Here is a 21,036-nt window from a genome sequence, read left to right on the forward strand (position 1 = left end):
ACACACACACACACACACACACACACACAAAATCTAAGAGAAAAGACTTCTCTTTCAAAATGAAGGGTTTTTTTGTTGCTGTTAAAAAACCATATATGTTATTTACAATGATAGTATCTCTTTTAAAAAGAGTTATCTGGAAAAGAAACATGGTAAATCATGACAATTAAAGCAAAAGTCAGATCATTGAAGGTTGCCCAATATAAAGATAACCATTATCCCAAAGCTCAAGGAAAAAAGGCTGCCAAAATATCATGGATTATGGAACTCTGCTCTTAACAACTAAGTTTTCATCTCTTGGATATATAGACCCTCTCTAATTACAGTGTCCTATCACTAACTAGGCTTTTGGCTGAAGGAAATGTGAAAATTCCCAGAACTTTAAACCTAGAGGAATACAAGGCTGAGTTTACTGAAATAAAGCTATAAGTGAACCAAATACGTGAATCCTGAGGCGAAACTCAGGAAATAAGAGAATAGGCATGGTTAGCTGCAAAAGTTTTAATGGACAACAAATGCCAAGAATGGTGTACGATTATGGCAAGAGCCATATCATCTGTCCAAGTTATAAGTCTACAGTTCTGTGCTCTTCTTTAAAAGAATCACTAGAAACCAAACAGGTGACTAGGTAAAGGACACCATTCCTCAGTTGGTATAAAAAAAAAAGTTCAACTGACTAAGTTCATTTTACAATATTCAACTTTTATGTAAATATTCTTTACATTACTTACAATTAAATGACCTACAATTACCATATCAATTCCCAAATGGTGACAAGAGTGATTGATTACAGGATAAACTCACTATGTAACTACTATCACAAGGTAGAATAATACAACAATCTTAAACCAGAAGCACATTCCCCATGAGCCCCCGCACTAAAGATTAAGTGCTGGATGTAATTTCTATAAAAATTTCTGAAGTTTTTTTGTTTTCAAATTTCTATTCTCAGAAAAGGCTTTTTTTTTTTTTCCTGCTAAGTTATCCTGAGGTGGCCCTTTTAAAGCTGACAGAAATTTTATGGAATGATAAAGATGTCTACAAAATAGTTCTTTGCCCCACCCTCCCCCAAATACATTTACTGCCCATGAAAACCATTCAAGAATGCAGTCTTGATGGTTTAAATAAATCACCATGCTGTGCTCTAAAATCAAGACTCTATTAATGTTCCTATGCATTTTTACTAATGAGACATAGTTTTCTTATGTCTAGAAGTTAAGTCAGCCTAAGAAAATGACTAGTTTGATATCTATATTAATACTGATGGTCATTTTAAATAAGAAGAGGTAGGTATATCAGCCTGAATTCCTTTGCTTAAAGAAAAGGTCAACTTTGAATTAACCATGCTGGCCACATGAGGTCTCTGTCACTCCACTATAGCTGCTACTGCAACCAGGATGTGTGTCTGCAAATAAAACAAATTCTTGTGAAGCACAGGAGCTGGAAGTAGTTTCAGATCTGATTCATTCCTGGATGAAAGTAACCTCTTTTGCTGCAAAAAGAAATGGGCCCGAGGTGAACAATATATACATTAATTTGGGGAATGATATGATCACCAAGTTTGTTTGGGAGGACAGCAAAAGTGTCACCAACTTTCCTTTGAATGGGAAAAAAAAAGCAGGTCCTTCAATCATGGAAGCAGGAAACTAAAGAATCAGATCTTTCAAGTTAATTTACATAAGCTAGGCACTCTGAATAATATGTTGACATAACAAATTGGCTTCCCTTTTTGAATTACATGACAGCATTCTTTTGGGTAAATAGACATATACCCCTTCAGCAGGTATACCTGGAGGCTTCCAATTAGGCTTCACACATATAATGAAGACCTATACATCTTCCTGAGGTTACTAGGCATTATTAAACCCCCATAGCTAGAAAGCAAAAATAGCATCTTCTGATGATATCTAAGCAAGGTTCTTTCCCTGACAGTCTAATATGTTATAGTTTACTTTGATTCCACCACCTTATTTAAAGAATATCCTGTAGAAATTACATCAGAAAAGGAAATGAACAAAATGCAAATATAATCCAATTAAAAAATGAGGCTAATATAAATGCACTCTCCCCTTCCCCAAACCTGCTAAGGAAAAAGTTGCAAAAACTAAAAAAAGATAATTTAAGGAGGGGGAGTCAGTTTCTTAACAATAGGATCCAGAATGAGTTAATAATTTATATGATAAAGGACCACAGCATTATGAATACAAGCAATGGAGGGCAGCAGAATTTCATTTGGTTATGCATCTAAAGTGCCATAATTTAACATTGCATCAAAAATCAGTCCCTATTACAGACTCTACAGATTAAGTATCCACAGTAGAGATCAAGTAACCATTAAATTTAGGTCCTTTTCTCCACCTGAAGCAAGATAAGATGGGATGTAATGAAATTAACCAGTTGGTGCCAATGCCCAAGTGTTTTTGTTTTTTTTTTTCTCTAAATGCCACTGAATACAAAGAATTTTAACAAGTGTGTAAATAAACTGAATTTACTCAACTGGAGAGCCAGTTGGTTTTGCAAATGCAATTTGATGATAAACTATACAATTATTTGGCAGACAATCCATATTACCGTTAAGTTATTAAAATCTAAAGTAATCTTCCCACAAACTAAGATGTATATCTAACTGCTAAATTACTAAATCTCTGATTGCCTTGGGGTGTTCAGAAAGTTAAAAAAAAAAAAGCTTAAAAATACAATCCTATGTACTGTTACTAGTTTAAGAGAAATAAAATCATATGTTAAGTAAAGAGCAAAGTGGGACCTCAAAATCTTATTCCTATATGAGACCTTTGGAAAGCACAGGTCCATTACTTCTTTCCTTTACTGAGGTCCAATCCTGCTACCTGGGGACCTACTCAATTTTTGTAGGTTACTTCTTACATTGAAGAGCTATATATCTCTTTTATGTTGAGAATGCTTTAATCATGCATAATCAGTCATATGCTGCATACATACTAACTGATTCACAGCACCACATGTGAAAAACTGCATGAAAAAAAATTAACAGTAAAAAAGCCTACTTGTTACACCTCTATTTAGATTTATTAAATGAAGTTACTTCTGCACCACTTCTTTTCTCCTATTTAAAAGATGGGTTTGAGTACTTAAAGAAATGACTCTTAATTGCACTCTACTGTTTGACAGAAAAAGCCTTTTTTTTATCTTTTTAAACTCTCTCCATAAACTAAGCACATAGTTAACAGGCACAAGGAGTTATGGGTATATGGCTCTACCAGCCCAAATTAAAAGCAGTGGAGAAGCAGAGCACTCAGGGACAGGTAGAAGATGCTACCCTGCGCACTCTGCAGGAAACACAGTGAGGTCTATTCTAAAGCTGTCCCATAGAGGCCCCTAGACTCAATGAGCAGGCTTCCTCACTCCTGCTGGCTAGTGGTTAACAACACTTGGTTTAAACTTGACCTCCACTTTCTCAGTTTAAGGCTTACATGAGTAGAAGCCAGATATCTGCAATAGTATCTACTGTAAAATACACTTTTATCTTAATATAACAAATTCAGCTAGATGCCTAGGTCAAAGTTTCACTTTCTAGTTAAGATGAATCTGAGCCCACTGTTCTTTCTCAGATTGTCCAATGTAATTATAAGATGCAAGTCAACATGGATGCATACATTACCTTAACATACACCAAGTGTCCTGCAGAATTACATAATGGCCATGAAAAATGTCAGGAGGTAAAGCAGGTGACACAGTTGCTTACAAGTAGTTGGGAGAAATAGGCTGGAGGAGCAAAGGAGGATGGGGGTTAAAAAGAACCCACCAAGAGATGCAAAAAAACCCAGTCTCTGTGACAGAAAAAAGTATTGAGGTGATACCTATACCTATCCCCTGTGACCTAACCATTCCCTCCCCAAGATAAAAAGGGGAAACTACTTGAATTTTATTTTGTTTACATTCAATAACTCTTAAAAGTCAAAGTCAGGAAAAAAATTTAAATGGAAAGAATACCAATTCCACTTTATTAGCCTAATTTAGGAAGGAGGTGAGGAAAGTGTAGTGAGCGGAGGGTATAAAGGAAGAGGGTCAAAACTTAAAACAGTGAGATCCCTTCAAAGATCTGATGTAGTCCTCTTATCACTGCAACCTGTCAGTCAACACAGTCAAAATCCCAAATACTGAACGGAGACTTCTTATATCTTCAGAGGTGCGTCAAAAGATTCTTCAGTCACAGTGTGATGAGGTCGACCAGGTTTCCTTTGGGAGGGGTCATGCTGTCTGGAAAGAAATTTACTAAGGTATCAAAGAGCTGAGTTCTTTGAGCGTAGGTGTGATCCACATCCGAAAAGCCTAATGGGGAGAAACACAAAGAAACACATCCAATCTATTTTAGAATTCCACACACAATATGTAAAGCCAGCTTGAAACTCTCCCTACTTCTCCTTGCTTTTCATACAAGTAGGGCTTATACCATCAGGCTTGCTTCGGACATACTTAAGTTTCTCTAGGATAAGTTAACAAGAAAAGCTATAGTGAAATTAAGATGAAATGAAGTTCTGGGAAGGGAGGAGGAGCTAAAAAATCAGCAAACTATCAGTTAGTTGTAGTTTTAGTAAATTCTGAGAGTGAAACCTAATATGTTGATTCCCCTGGCCTGCAATGGGCTGAGTTAAGGTTTAACTATATTTAGCATTACTTAGAAATGGGACCATAAAAGAGCGATATTAAACTATGGTCCTAAGTGTTTGCTGTTAAGTCATTTCAATAGTTTTGTCAGATTCTTCATGGCCCCAATTGGGCTTATTCTTGGCAAAGATATTGGAATTGTTTGCCATTTCCTTCTCCAGTTCATTCTACAGATGAGGAACTGAGACAAATAAGGTTAAGTGACTTGCGTAGGGTCATACAGCTAGTGAGCGTTTGAGGCTAGATTTGAACTCAAGAAGATGAGCCTCTATCCAGAGTTTTATCCACTGTACCACCCAGCTGTCCTGGCAGTTTCAAATGAGTCAATTTTCAGTTAGCTTGAGGTCAGACTCAGGAGTAAAATCTTAGGCCCACCCTGTTTTATCTTAAAACAACAACAACAAACATAAGAACAGGGGCAGCTAGGTAGCACAGTGGATACAGTGCCAAGCCTGAATTCAAATCTGATCTCAGACACTTCCTAGATGTGTGGCCCTAGGGAAGACAACCCTGATTGCCTAGCCCTTCCTACTCTCCTCTCTGAGAATCAACATTACAGAAGGTAAGAGGTTTAAACAAATAACTGCAATAATAACACAACACAACAGTAGAACATAACTTTGCAAGGATAATGGCTTTCTCCTGAAAGATAACTACTATGGCGAAGGTAAGTCTATTCAATTTTAAATGAGAAGACACAATCCAGTTCCTGTATTATAGTGCAGTGATATTTCCATGTTAGCAATGATTTGTCAGGAACCAATCATTCAATGATGGATGTAAGTGAAGCTCATGGTATTTTAACTATCCTAAAATTGGCTTACAAGGCTTGTAATTTTGATTTACTTGGTTTACCTTTAGCTTCTTTGTAACATAAAGGCCTAATGACAGGAAATCTCATTTTCCTCCACAATGGCACATTGGTTGTTTTAACTATACTTCCTGAGTTCAATACTAAATCTACAGACAAGAAATTTACCAAGGAAAACACGAGGTTTCAATTTTAGTTTGGTGTTAATAGTAAAAAATGAAGCCTAAAGCACAGCAATGTCATCTGTGAAACTGGAAACACTTTCATTCAAGTTTGCTAGAATGCTTTTGCCAAAAGGCATTCCATAAGTGACAAAGAAATAGTGACATAGATAAGATATACTCCTCCATGTTATGCACTTAAGAAGCATGAGATACTATTTGGCCCTTATTAAATGTCAGGATTTGGGGACTATAAACTTTTCAAGGGAAGTGTGAAGAATTGCTAATACAACATGCTCTACAGATTTTAGATTATTCCTTTTTGTTACATGCCTTGAGGAAAAGAAAAAAACAAAAACAAAAAACCCTGCTAAATCACACCAATGGTCTGCCTACATAATCAGAGGAGGTCAGGTCATAGCTCTCACTAAAGAGATAAGTCCAGTCTTGCCATTCTTGCAAAGCCATTACTCTATCAAAAATGAAAAGAGAGGCTTGCAAGCTACTTAACTATTCCCTAAAGAAGTTCATTCTGAAAAAGTATGATAATAACCATTGTTCAGAAATCACTTTTCTACACTTTTATCTTTATAAATACTGCATGGAACACTGGAAAATATCTAAATATTATTACCCTGCCCCCTTTCTGCTTGTATAAATTGAATTTATATTTGACCAAGAGAAAGCAGGCACATCTAAAAAAAAAAAAATAAAAACCTGGGATTTGGCTAAGGTCAGCAGTTTGAAAGAGGCACTATTCACCAAAACTATTCAGTAAAAGGTAATGGTGAATAACATTTGGTTTTAATTCTGAGTTTCAGATTTGTCAAAAAGCATTTAATAAAAACGAGGTATCTGGTAATCCTAGAATCTTATGAGGAGAAAAGAAGCCCCTCATTATTAGATTCTAAGTATTTGGAGAGGGTAGCAAAATGAGGGAAAATGAAAGAGAGGAAGGAAAGAGAAGAATTATGTATCAAATGTTTCCTTACAGTAAAGCTAGCAATAAAACTCATTTCTTGGGCTATTACCTTGGATTTCTTCACACTTACATTCAAATTCACTGGTGTTAAAAATGAGACTTTCAAAAAAGAAATAATTACATTTTCAGACAAGGCAGAAGAAGAAAAAATGATAGGAATTCTGATCTTGTACTGTTATACTGCTAAGCACTGACAGTATCTATTTCACAAGCTGCTGTGGTTAGCTAGTTTGGTCCTTTGAAAACAGACACAAAGTCACCACATCTATTTCTGAGGTTCTTATAGCTTGGCAAAATGTGCCAAAATTTAAACTCTGCTCATAGAGTATATTCTTTCAAAGAAACTTTGGTGCTATAGTGAGGCATCAGAGTAGTACATTGAGAATGTGAAGCAACACGTTAGGGCTAGAGTGATAGTAATTATTGTACCTAACATTTATATAGTGCTTTTAGGTTAGCAAAGCACTTTACAATTATCTAATTTAACCCTCACAACAACCCTGGGAAGTAGATGTTATTACCCCATCCCGCCCCTTTTTACAGATGGACATTTATTTAGGGTTACAGAGCTAGAAATTATCTGGGGAGGGATTAGAATTCAGGCCTTTTTGACATCCATCTATCCACTAAGTCACCAACTAGTACCTCTAAGATAGTAAAAGAACAAGACAACTTTCAGAATACTAGGTAAGTTCTTTCTAGAGTATTATGGGAAAATTATACAGTGTGAGAAGGCACTTAGCTCTGCATCAAGAGAGGGACTACTCACAGCAATGAAGACAGACTCCCCAAAGTACTGGCAGTGAATCTGGCTGTGCTTGAGTCACCAAGGGGAATAGGAGGTTATTACTGGGAAAAAATAGACAACTTAGCTATAAAATAGATTATCCATATGGGTGAAAACCAACTCTCCTGAGACAAAGTTCCTGGCATTTAAAACTATTTGCTGCCATCACCTTATATCCAGTTATCATCTGAATTTATTTCCCTGGAAGTTCTAATAAACTAAGCAGAGATACTATAGCACAGCTCATCTCCGATATGATAAAAATTATGGCAACTGATTGTGGTTGTTTTGTTTTACCTCAACTAGGCATCCAGGTGCTACAATTCTATGAATAAACATGGAGAGGGCACTTCCCAAAGAATAGGATCCAATGAATTTCCAGATATATGGCCTTAAAAGAATTTTTTGTCTAAAAAAAATTTTTAAGTCCTTGAGGCTTTCCAAAATGATAGGGAATCACCACCACTTTACTATCACATTTCTTAAGAACTCAACAGGGCCATACTATGCAGAGTCAGGAATCAGACTGTAGCATATTACTTGAAATGAAGCTAAAGGCACATGTTAGGGTTTTTTAAGCACTAGACAAGTTTCAAAGGTTGATCCTATAGCAGCCATTCCTCTCTCTCCCTCTCAAAACAGTGGAATAAAGAAAACAAAGAAATGTACTGAAAACTATTTCAAGAGCACGATGTGTGGAAAAAAAATGTCATTTTAAGACATGCCCCAAATTGTCATTTGCAATAGATAGCTATAAAAAAGGTAACTATAAAAATCATGTAACTATAAGTTTACTTCTAGTGTAAAATCAATTCTATAGATCAAACATTTGCCAAATGCTAATAGTAAGTAACCCCTTAGCAAAATGGTGCTAGTTAAATTATTTTGTGAATAGATTTCATATTAATATATTAAAGTTGTAGGGTTCTAACATATAGTGCCTAGAGATTAATGATTAAAACTCAAAACAGTGAGGTAACAATGAATGTGTTCCTAACAATAAAAACAGCAAACATGCTTGAGCCTTATAAGATATGAGTCCTAGAATAATTAATAAGAATAACAACAATAATAATAGCTAACATTTATAAAATACTTATTACATGCTAGGCATTGTGCTAAGTAAGCACTTTACAATTATTCTCTCATTTGATCTTCACAAACACCTTGAGGTAGTACAATTAGTATTCCCATTTTACAGATGAGGAAACTGAGGCAAAGTTGAAGTTGTGTGAGTTGGATTTAAACATAGGTCTTCCTGACTCCAGGTCTAGTACTTAATATTTTGTGTCACTTTGCTGCCTTCAGAATTTGTCTGATTTATACTTTACAACATTCCAAATGATTAATGTTTAGTGTTGGAAATTATTAACACAATATTAAGAAAATCTATAACAGTGAACCAATGGAAGCTTCAAAACTTACAAAACAGAGTTCTGAAGACAACTGCAATTATACTTTAACTGAGTTTGATTTTGAAGAATGAGAACAACTAGCATAGAAAAGGTCTAGTTTTCACTGAAGCTGGAAGGGAAAACAAGTTGTCTCCATTTCTGTCCTATATACGTTCTTTGCTACCTTCAATTCCATTGCCCACAGAGTTCTGTAAGGAACAAACTTCAACCATCTGCACACTTTATCACAGCAAATGTATTAGCAATACTGCCGCTGGATTCCAAAGCAACGTGATACAAATTACTTTGTTTTGACCAAGCTTCTGGTGCCTTCTGCTTGCATAATAGCACAGCATCTGGTGTAACAGGAGCTGCAAACTGATCCGTGGAGACCCAGATCTTAAGAACATTGGTGACTGACACTTGGAAAATAAACTTAAAGCAAGAAAGCCACAGGGACCAGACATACTGCCTTGAAATTGTGTGTACTCCATGCCCAAGGACATTAATAAAAGAGTAATGCCGTTTATTTGATGGATTAACACCTACCTTTGAAGACAATGTATTTGAAAGATACCCAAATGCCGCCTCCCTCTACAAACAGTGTGACACATTGAATAGATAGATTAATTGCACTTGAAGATATACATACCTAGAGCCGTGAAATCTGAGCCAGACTTGAATAGAGCTGAAGCTAGGAGCTGAAACTGGAAAGAGGAAAAAATTAGAGCCAAGTGTAAAAGCCCACTTTAGGGCAATAACCCTGATAACTCCAACATACAAACACAGCCTTCGAATGAGCTGATGTGTACAGTTTGGATCAGCTTGATCACTAAAGGGTAGAAGGAAAAGTAGCACTAATGCTATTTTCCTGCTGAATCACATCTTATCTGCACAAAGAACATATTCCTCTTAAAAATTAATAGTATGAAGTTGTTCAAACATAGTATATGCCTTTGGAGGCCAATAAATATTCTTTTTTTGAGATCAAAATACAGTAATTCTTACTTTTCCTATAGTCTTACTCTAAAGATAACTGTGGGGGCAGCTGGGTAGCTCAGTGGATTGACAGTTGGGCCTAGAGACAGGAGGTCCTAGGTTCAAATCCGGCCTCAGACACTTCCTAGCTGTGTGACCCTGGGCAAGTCACTTGAACCCTATTGCCTAGCCCTTACCACTCTTCTGCCTTGGAGCCAATATAAAGATGTTAAGGGTTAAAAAAAATAATAAAATAATAAAAAAAAAGAAACTTACTAAAGATAACTATGTAACAGTTGCACAAATGACAACAATTTTAGAAGAAAGAATGACTATCAAATGCAGGAATACCATGAACTAAAAAATGGATTAAATATTCCAGAAATTCATTTTTAAGTTGGTGGTTGTGCTCCCACAGCAGTTTGGCAAGTCTCCCTAGGCCATAATGAAGCTATCAAATATTTTATGTTCATTACAAATCTTATACAGGCAACAAAAAAAAGAAGGAATAAAACAAGACCTCTGGACTACCAGCAGTTAAGCAAAATAGAACATAAAAGATATGAGCAAGAAAAAAATTTTCATCTTACATTGAATCTGGTTATTTGAAGAAATTAATTGGAGGGTGGGTTAGTACAATTTTTCACTATAGACACTAAGGCAGGCAAAGCTACTGGGGATGAAAATGAGAAAAGAAAAGACAAGGCAATGTATGCACTGAATGCCAAGTCTTCATAATTCTGTTACTATTTATACATTTGGCAAAGATATGATCCAAAATGAGGTAATATCAGTTATGATTATGACTATAAAAGTAATTATTAAAGATTAGGTAATATAAAATATCACATATGTAAATTTAAATTATATAAATTAAAATTTCATAGAAGCCATTTTGCAAATAAATGAATGATTAAGGACCATGACAAAGCCAAGCTCCTCTTTCTTTTCTATTGGCCCATTTGCAAATCCAGTGGGATTGTACCACCAGGAGGCTATGATGAACCTTGAAAAAAAGCACTTCAGTGTGAAGTGAGCTGGTCCTTAGCAGAGGAAAAGAAAACTGAGATTCAACTTTAAAACCCAGGGCACAGAATCAGCAAAGAACTCCTAGTCTTTTTAGGCTCCCCTACTTTATGTAACCACTAGCTAACCCTACACTCTTTCCTAAGGCTGATATTCAACTTGATGGAACTCATTCTATTGCTAAGAACTCAGCTCCAAGCTTAAGGTCATGTGTAATGAGGCCTATCTGGTTTTAAGCCATGCCCTACTGTTTTCTAAGGCTTCATTTATGAAGACAGAAGATATTTATAAACTTTCTTGTTCTTTGGGGTCTTATCCAGTTACAAATTTAGCACCCTCTAGCTTGCCTAGGATTTATGGCCCTTGAATTTTTTATTATTTTGGTCACTTTTCCCCCTGTACTTCAACATATTTTTCCATTTCTTTTAAACCATACAAACTTGAAAACCATGGTGCTCAAGATGTCAGAAAGCAATGAGGAGTAGGGGGCAGCTGGGTAGCTCAGTGGATTGAGAGCCAGGCCTAGAGATGGGAGGTCCTAGGTTCAAAAATGACCTCAGACACTTCCTAGCTGTGTGACCCTGGGCAAGTCACTTGACCCCCATTGCCTACCCTTACCACTCTTCTGCTTTGGAGCCAATACACAGTATTGACTCCAAGACAGAAGGAAGGTAAGGGCTTAAAAAAAAAAAAAAAAGCAATGAGGAAACTAAAGCCCAGAGAAACAAAAGAAAACTAGCCAGTAAACTTAAATCTGTAATGGATGTCCCATTCCATATATATGAAAATACATATATACAAAAGAAAGTGTATACATATGTAATATACAGACATATATTCACAAAACAAAGCAAAAAAAACTCCACCAAAGAGGAATAAAATGGTGAAAATTGAGGCCTAGAGAAATAGCAAATTATCTTGGTTACAGGTCAATTTCTGATATGCTAGTTGAACAACTTAAGGAACAAGAGATCTAAAATGCTTTGCTAATAAGTCAATGATGATTATTCCAGACACTTAGAATTATTATCAGATTTCTAGCTCAACAGTAACAAGTTGTACTATTTTTTCACAATAAATGAAGGGGAGTGCAATTAGTAGCAGGGTTAAAAAATTTAAAGTAACAGACTTAAACATTGCATAGGAAAGATGATAAGCTCTACATGACACTGTTCAGGTTCTCTGTTGGTCAATGAATAAAGGGAAAAATTAAGGCATAAATAAAAAGTAGCTTTGTCTGAATTTGGGATACCACCCTGTTCTGATTTTTATTATCAACACTTTGCATTGTTTGAGCCAAACAAGTGCCTTAAGAACAAGCTGTCTATTTTCCTTGGCCTATTTGTAGCTCACACAGCTGAAAGGATTTATTTGCAATACTGTTGTGGTTTTTGTTTTTGTTTTTTAAAGAAAGAAAAAAGGTCAATATTGTTTTCAGGATTATGAATTCTTTCTCTATAGAACATCAGCCTGAAGAAAATGCAGAGCCCTATTTATAAATCTCAATCTGTGACTTATAAGATGGACCCTCCACAACAAAAAGGCAGGCACAAGCTACAACAGGGATGAGATTGAATGGGCTTGCCATTGGGCATAACCATGAAAATCTCTCTCTTTTCCAAGGTGTATCCTGAGTTGACTAGAGACTCAAAGGGGAAAAAAAGATAACTATTTCTCTTTAGATGAGTTCTAAATGGAACTGTGCTGGGTAACTGCACAGTGATAAGTAATAAAGTTCTTGTTTTCACAGCACATGACGAGATAGACTCATTTGTTTTGATGCTAGGGTATCTGTAAATTCTCATATATGCAATGACAATGAATTTAGTGCCTGGAAGTGATACACCATTTAATCTAGGTCAATGCAGAGCAAAGAAGAGCTAAGTACCAGGTGATGATGCTGTCCAGAAATATTGCTGAGTGATAGCTGGGAAGAATAAATGCCAGGGAGAGAACTGCATTTAGCCTGTACCAGTTCTAAGAATGGCAGACAGAAAGACTTTGACTTGCAGTTCAGATGAACTTGTAAGTTAAGGCAACAGCAGAATCCTAGAAGCCGAATGAGAGGTTGCAATGCTTCTAATTAACATCAGCCAAAGCTAAATATATTGGCCAGTCAGCCAAAATAATATTGAAGAATTCTGCTCTTATGTTTGTTTCCACCCAATACCTTGTAAAAGAGAGAACTGACAAAATGTGTGAGAAAATGAAAAAAATGACTTCTCAAAACTTCAATGACAAATGAAAGGTGATTTATAATCAAACCACACTGTATATGACAACAAACTTGATAACTGCTATTCAGAGGCTTCAGTGACTATTAGGATCCCTTCTCTTCATGCTTCCTCAGAATGTTAAACTACCAAAAAGTGGAACCTTCCTGCTTGAGGACTAGAAACAAGAAGTTTCTATTCTATTCTATTCTATTCTATTCTATTCTATTCTATTCTATTCTATTCTATTCTATTCTATTCTATTCTATTCTATTAACAAGAGTTCATATTAAACTATTTAGCAATTTCATAAATAAAAGGAATGGAAAAATTAAAAATTTGAGATTTTTATATTTTTGTGAGAAAGTTCCTCAAAGTGAAACTTTGTACTCAGAAAGACTTTGTGAGGATCATTCTTTGCTTTGTAACTTGTGTTCATAAAATTATGAAAATATTTTATTCACTGAGGTTGGTTCTCTCCTACTAAGTGCTATTTTGAGATGACTAGTGTCATCACATTTTCCTTCTGTTTTTTTTAATTGTATTCCTAACTGAGACATTTGTAACTAAAGGAGGAAAAATGTAAAATCTACAGTTAATTAAGGTCTGAAGAGGTATACTTTTTCTGTATTTCTAAAGATCCTGTAGAGCGTACTGGATTCTGAGTCTAGAAAACATAAACTAAACATTTAATCTATTAGGCCACCAAGAAACAGTGGCCATCCAAAAATACTCACTTCTGGATTTTTTCCTCTAATTTTTATCAATCATTATACATCAGTGATAGGCAAACTACAGCCCACAGGCCAGATGTGGCCCCCTGAAATGTTCTATCTAGTCATGCGACATTATTCCTAATCTGACGAATACAATGAGCAGGATACACTACAATGAAACTTCAAAAGAGTTGCCTTAGAAACAGCCTGACAGATGAGCATTTCCTTTCCTTTGGTCCCCTCTTTAAAAAGTTTGCCCATCACCGTTCTACATTATAGTATGAAAATAAGATTAAATAGGTCTTTTGGGGTTTATCTATAAGAATTCCAAAATTTGTCAACCAGAAAGAAACAAGTATATTTATAAACCAGCATTACAACTCTTTTTAACATTTTTTTTTTCAAAAAAGGCAACAAGAAATATTACATTACAAAGCATTACTATTTTACCTTTCCCCTAAGAGTCACCTGAGTATTTCAGACAAAGTATACAAATAGAAATAATCTATGATTATGGTTGCTAATCTTATTCCCCACCCCCAAGCCTGAGGAAAGATGGATGAATCTGGTCCAATCAAAATTTCACCATTTAACTAACTCCCAAGATTTGTACAGTCCTTAGAAAAAAGCACCAGAAAAATTTAAGACTGTAATTGATTGGGGGCAGCTGGGTAGCTCAGTGGATTGAGAGCCAGGCCTAGAGACAGGAGGTCCTAGGTTCAAATCAGGCCTTAGACACTTCCCAACTGTGTGACCCTGGGCAAGTCACTTGACCCCCATAGCCCACCCTTACCACTCTTCCACCTAGAAGCCAATACACAGAAGTTAAGGGTTAAAAAAAAAAAGAGACTGTAATTGATCAATTATCACAATCACATTAAGATGTTTCTTTATTACAAGGTCAACTATAAGAATTTTTTAATGATCTTATAAAATGTTTTAATTTGTTTAAGATAAAAGGTACTATTTCATAAGCTAAATTCTTAATTACTCATAAACTTTTACTTTATAGAAGGCTGGTATTAGGGGGAAAGGAATAAGCATTTATATATCACCTATTATGTGTCTGGCACTGTGTGAAATACTTAAATATTATCTCATTTGATTCTCACAACAACTCTGAGCTTTTATTATTCTCTTTTTTACAACCCATGAAACTGAGACACAGAGAGGTCAAGTGAACTTGCCCAGGGTCGCATAGACAATACACATCTGGGGTGGATCTAAACTCAGATCTTCCTGATTCCAGGCCCAGAGCTCTATTCAATGTACCACAGAGGTTGCCTCAATCTGGATTAGGCAAATGTTTGAAAGCCATTGTAATTCCTTTCTTCCCCACACCCCTTTTCCCCTAATAGAGGAATATAACTATATAGAAGAGAGACTGCCCAGTTCTCTTTTGGAATCTTGGGGATGGAGTTATTCATTTATGCCAAGGTCAATCAAGAACAAAGGAGATGATAATCCTGGAACACATCCAGAGTAAGCTCAACAGAAGCTAAATTGTCAAAAAGAAAGCAATGACAACAGATTTTTACACCCCTGAGCAGACACTAACAAAACATTCAAAGACAGAGGCAGTAGGGAAAGAAGGGTGCAAAAAAATGACAAAAGCGTGTTTTTTTTTCCTATGCATTGAAATTTTGAAAAATGGAACAAGTAGTAAATGGTGCTAGCAGAGGAAGGGGAGCCCCAGAGAAAGGCTGAAATGGTAAGCTAAAACCATCTTGGGAAGCCTCAAGCACTCAGACCATGAGAGCTACCTTTAAGGACATTTTAGAACAAGTTATTTCTTTTCACGTAAATAGCATAATTTTATTGAAACAACAAAAACAAAACACAGAAAAATATGTTGAGTCATTATATAAGTAAGAACAATTTTTGGAGTTGGTTGTAGAGTCAATTCTCAGTTATTTATGCTAAAAGAAAGGAATTATGGCAAGGAAGACCAAAAATAATGAATAAATTGCTAGCTCATTAAATGGTTTATATTTAGTCTTAGAATGGTTTTATGACTTGGAAAACTAGAATCTTCTTAAGTTCTACTTAATCTATATTAAAATAAATTACTATTTTCTCCAAATACAGTGGGACTTTGATACAAGAACACCTTAAGTCACGAGCAATTTGAGCAGCCACAATTTGGATTTTTGCTTTAAGTCATGAGTAGATATTTGAATCACAAGCTTCCACCACCCTCCACTAGATAGCCTACCTAAACGGTTTCACAAGTTACACGAGACTGTCTTGTTTAGTTCAGTATTTATCTGGCCATGCAAGCATCTGAATTGAATTACTTTTGCTTTCTTCTTTATTTTTGTCTTTATTATCAGTTTTTTGAAGCAAATTTCTTAACTTTTTCCCATGGGTCCCAATGACAAAGGAATTGAAGGAGTTATATAGCATCAGCAGCAGCAGCAGCATACTGAGGTTTTGAAGGAAATTAGTGGGGAGGAGTCCAAGGTGAATGAAGTGATTAATCAGTACAAGCAAGATTAAGGAAATGTTGAGGACCTGGGAAAAAAGTAAATAGTTTATTGAAAAGACACACTCAGAAAAAGTTGCAACAGGTCATGTGTTGGAGCTGTATAATGACATTTGTTTTACACAATATCGAAACATTCTGAAAGGTAGGAAGAAACAAACTTCCTGGAAAGGTTTTTGTTGAAACAGCCTTGAAGTGGAGGAAAGTGTGGCAAAACAGCCAAAATTCGATGAAGAAAATGATGATAATTAAGTAAAGAAAAAACAGCAATTAAGTTTAGTAATAAAGTTACATATCATAAGTAATGTATAAGGTCAATTTTGCATTTAAATGTAGAATTATGTAGTAAGTTATGTTAAACAATAGCACATAAATGAAAACCTTTGCCAGCATGACCTTGAAGGTAAATAACATTTCATAAGCAAGTCTCTTTCTTTACATTCTTTCTTATTATCTATAAATATATTTATTTGTTATTTATAAAGTATATTTTTGTATTTAAAAGTATATATGTAAAACAAAAAATTTGTGTGGTTGTTTGGGTAGTGGGAATTGGGGAAAGCCACCCAGAGATAAGCTGAGTAGTAGATAAAAGCTGTCCAAGCCTGAAAATTTTCCACAGATTGTCACAAAATAGATAATCCACAAAAAGACAATTGAGAACTAATCATATTTCAAACATAACTTTCTGAGATTTGTTCCTTACCTCTTTTGTTTCCTCTGGGTCTGAATGATCCACAGTTACATAAAGGTCATTCTGCAAATATTTCAGAGCACTAAGAGGATCTGTCTGGGCTTTCTCCTCAAACCTGGAAAAAGATAATCAAGAGAGAATGAAAATTGGATATGTTAGTGATACAGGATATATTATTCCACTACAGAAGAGAAGGGATGGTGGGCAAAGAGTTTCTAAGTAGTAAGCAGTGAATTTATTTTCCTCACAAATCTCTGGTAAAAAAATAAAATGAAAGAAGGACTGAAGCCAAAATGGTGGCAGGATTATATGGTGTTCCAGGGGAAGTGGTTGTCATTTAAATAGTCTATGGCTACAGTACTGAAGACATTAAATTTAGGTTCCTTTTCAAATATGCTAATGACTGAGTAGGAACATTTCTTATGAAGCAAATTTAGGTTTTCTCCTCTATAACAGCATTGGGTAGATTTGGAACACCTATAAAACTTTAAACACTAAATATAAATGGTGGAAAAAAACACGGAAGAAACATTCTTCAAGAGACAAGTAAAAACTGTGTACTACAGGGGTGTTTGCATGGTCTGAATCCATGATTTTTTTTTCTTAACTCAAAACTACTTCTGTGGAAACTCCCTAAACCTATAAAGCGTTAGTAACTCATCTGTAATTTGGAGTTTTAGACAGTTGCCTAGGGCACTGAAAAATTAAATGATTTGGCTGTGATCTCACAGATCAATTCAGAGCTCCAGCACCAGTGCCCACTTTCTCATAGCTCCTTCACATCTCTTTTTGGTCTTTTATCTTTGTCAATCTTAAAGGTTTTAGGGAAAAAAAACCTCAAGAGTTGTTTTAATGTGCATTTTTATTAGTATCAGTAATCTGGAACATTCCTTTATGTGGTTCTTGATGGAATCCTTTCTTCTTTAGAAAACTGCCTGTCCATATCCTTTCCCCACCTACCTATACCATTAGGGTTAAGCTTTCATTCTTATACATTTATATTATTTTCCTGCAGATACTTACTGGAGATAGACTCTGAAGATTTTTCTTCTAATCAATTCTTCTTTTCCTTTTAGCTGCACTGAATTTGTTTTTGCAAATGCTTTTTAATTGTATATAATTTATCTTGTAGATTCTGTCTTCTATGACCACCTTTATTTTTTGTTTGCTTAAGAATTCTTCTACAGCCATAACTGTTAGAGGAAATGCCTTACATTATACTAATTTTTAAAATTATGTGACCTTTAATATTTAAGTCTAGCAAGTATTTGTCAAACTATTTTCAATCACGTGAAATATTGGTCTAAAATGAATTTCTACTGAACTTCTTTCCATTTTTCCCAGTAGGTCTTACTGAATAGGTAGTTTTACCCTAATAATTTGTTTTGGGGTTTATTGAACACTAGGCTACCATGCTTGATTACTTCTAGGTCTATTCCACTGATTAATTTCCCTGTCTTTCAATTAGGATCAACTAGTTTTGATGTTTTATAAGTTTGTAAAATTCTCAATATAACTGAAAAATAACCTGAGGAAAAAACATTGATCTTGTTATCATATAAAAGGGTGCCAAAGAAAATATAAGCTTAACAACTCACCCACCTTATTTATAAGACTTTTGTGATCAATCATATTCATGATTAAGATAAAAATAAAAGCTTATTTTAAAATGTTAGTGGATAGTATTTTAAAATTAATTTTATTTCCATCTTTTATTTTTACATAACCTACATTTCCCAATATATCCCTTCTATTCTCCCCCTCTTTTATTAAATTAAATAAATAAAAGAGAAAAATAAGTTTAGCAAAAATAATCAACACATCAAAAGAGTCTGATAATATCAACCGTGGTCTATAATTATAATCAACTACCACTTCAAAGACGGAAGGGAGGTGCCTTCTTATATTTCTTCTCTGGAATTAAGCTTGGAAGGTATATTTTCATGGTATTTCATTTCTTCTTTTGAAAATAAATTTTAATTGTTGTCTTTTGTTTTTGTATCATCTATAATTTCCACTCTATTCCCCTCCCAAAGCTCCCCTCAACCCCCAGCCATCTCCAATAACGAAGAATAACAAAAGAGGAAGAAAAGAATTGAGCAACCCTAGCCAACACACCCAACAAGCAGGAGCCCCACCTCTTCAAAGAAGGGCAGGGAGGAGTGTCTTGTTCTAGCTCTTCTTTGGGGTCCCAGGCTAGTCCTTAGAATTCTGAAGTATTCCACTGTTTTGAGGTGTTGTTCTTTCCATTTACACTGTTGTAGTCATTGGTTATAGTTTTCCTCGTTCTCCTTATTTTACCTTGTAATAGTTCACATAAAATTTCCCGTGATTCTTTATGTTCATCATATTCATTGTTTCTTACAGCAGAGTAATATTCCATTACATTTATGCACCATATTTGTTAAATCATTCCTCAGGCAATGGGCATTTACTTTGTTTCTAATTCTTTACAACTACAAAAAATACTCCTATAAATTTAATTGTGTATGGAGCATTTCTTTTTTATTTCACTGGCTTTGCTGGATGCCTAGCAGCTGGGTCAAAGGGTATGGGCATTTTAGGCACTTTCTTAAAAAAAGAAAAATCCCAAATTGCTTTCCAGAATGGCCAGACCAATTTAGAGTTCCACCAACATTGCATTAGCATGCCAGTTTTTCTGCAACGGTTTCAACATTGATTATTTTCTTCTTTTGTCACCTTTGCCAATTTTGTTGGGTGTGAGGTGAAACCTCAGAGTTGTTTTGCATTTCTCTTATTATTAGTGATTTAGAGCATTCTTTAACATATTCATTGATAGTTTACAATTCTTTTTAGAACTGTTTGTTCATATTCTTTGACCACTTTTATTGGGGAATTTATTAACTATTTTTGAAAAAGTCATTTGACTTGCCAAACAAAATTCTCTGGATGATTTCTCCTCTAATCCAACAAGGGAACTCTCATGCACATGTAAAAATCATAAGATTGAAAGATGTAACAGAAATAGCTTTGTTCAATGACCATCTGGTTATTAATATGTGAAGCATAAAATAGGGAGACATATACTTACAAAAGGTATTGTCATCACCAAGGGGAATGTTCAGTGCGGAATCCAAATTGAAGAGCGATTTCCCATTGATGAAGAAGTCCTCCAAATGCTCCTGTTTATGGATGACATTGTGCTGATTGTATCAAGCCCCAGAACAGTGCAGAGCAAAGATCCATAATCAATTGAGAGAGTTCAGTCTAATTATCCACATGGCAAAAATCAAGGGGATGAAGAATACCTAATATCCACACTATGATATACAGTTGAATGGGTAACTTACATAGTCCATCCATCAGCATAGGTATCTTGGGTAGGTGCTACGGATGGGCAATGGACTGAGTCCATCACTGAAAAACAGTGTGTTGCCCTTGCTGCCTTTATGAAAATGCATGTTTTTAAAAATGATCCCAAGCTTCTACCTGAGACACAGATCCATCTTTTTAACATTAATATTCTTCCAGTCATGCTGAATAGCTTCAAATAATGGAATATAATAGTCCCTGAAGAATTATAGTTGTGAGTTACAGTAGAGAAGTCAATGGAGATACATCATGGGCCTCAGTAGGTTGCAACATATTATGAACAAAGCATTATGCGAGGCAAGTAGCTTTAAAGATTTAATCAGAGAAATTTATGTCTGGAAAAAGAGGCTGGCTGAACATGCAGTGAGAGTGATGAATGGACAGCCTACGTTGTTGGTATCCACTGGTATCCACATAAGGTTAAGAGAACTTGAGGAAGGCACTCCACAAGGGAAGTGGCCCTCTTGTTTAAGGCAGACATGGGCAAAAGTCACAGGAGAGATCGCAGTGATGAGTCAAGATCTTCACTTTTGGAGAGAGCATTCAAATAGATGCAATCACAGATCCATGGAAGTACCAAAGTATTGAATACCACAGGCCAATTTTAAAATCCTGCCAAACAAACTTCTGCTCAGATGCCTTCAAAATTGCATAGATCCAAACTCTTCAGTCCATTAATTGCTTTGTTGGGCAAAAGCAGTCCTGTGGATTCCAACTGTTTCTTTTTGACACCGTACAACCTTATAATGTTTGGCTTAGGTAAATAACAAATATGGTGGTCATATTTTTAAAAATTCATTTTTGTGCTTTTC

The 21,036-nt window shown here is 35.4% G+C and overlaps 1 protein-coding gene across 1 annotated transcript in view; it reads right to left on the minus strand.

Annotated features, from left to right (window-relative positions):
- Positions 1-3,951: 3,951 nt before the first annotated feature.
- The window catches only part of MKLN1 (muskelin 1), a 240,632-nt gene continuing 223,547 nt past the window's right edge, over positions 3,952-21,036 (minus strand). Inside the window, exons 16-18 of the mRNA XM_044679015.1 lie at positions 16,904-17,006; positions 9,432-9,486; positions 3,952-4,308 (exon numbers count right to left, since the gene is read on the minus strand). Coding sequence (XP_044534950.1) covers positions 4,187-4,308; positions 9,432-9,486; positions 16,904-17,006 — 280 coding nt within the window. The 3' untranslated portion in view covers positions 3,952-4,186. The remainder of the gene's footprint in view (positions 4,309-9,431; positions 9,487-16,903; positions 17,007-21,036) is intronic.

Source organism: Gracilinanus agilis, chromosome 5, assembly GCF_016433145.1.
Source record: "Gracilinanus agilis isolate LMUSP501 chromosome 5, AgileGrace, whole genome shotgun sequence".
Taxonomy (NCBI): domain Eukaryota; kingdom Metazoa; phylum Chordata; class Mammalia; order Didelphimorphia; family Didelphidae; genus Gracilinanus; species Gracilinanus agilis.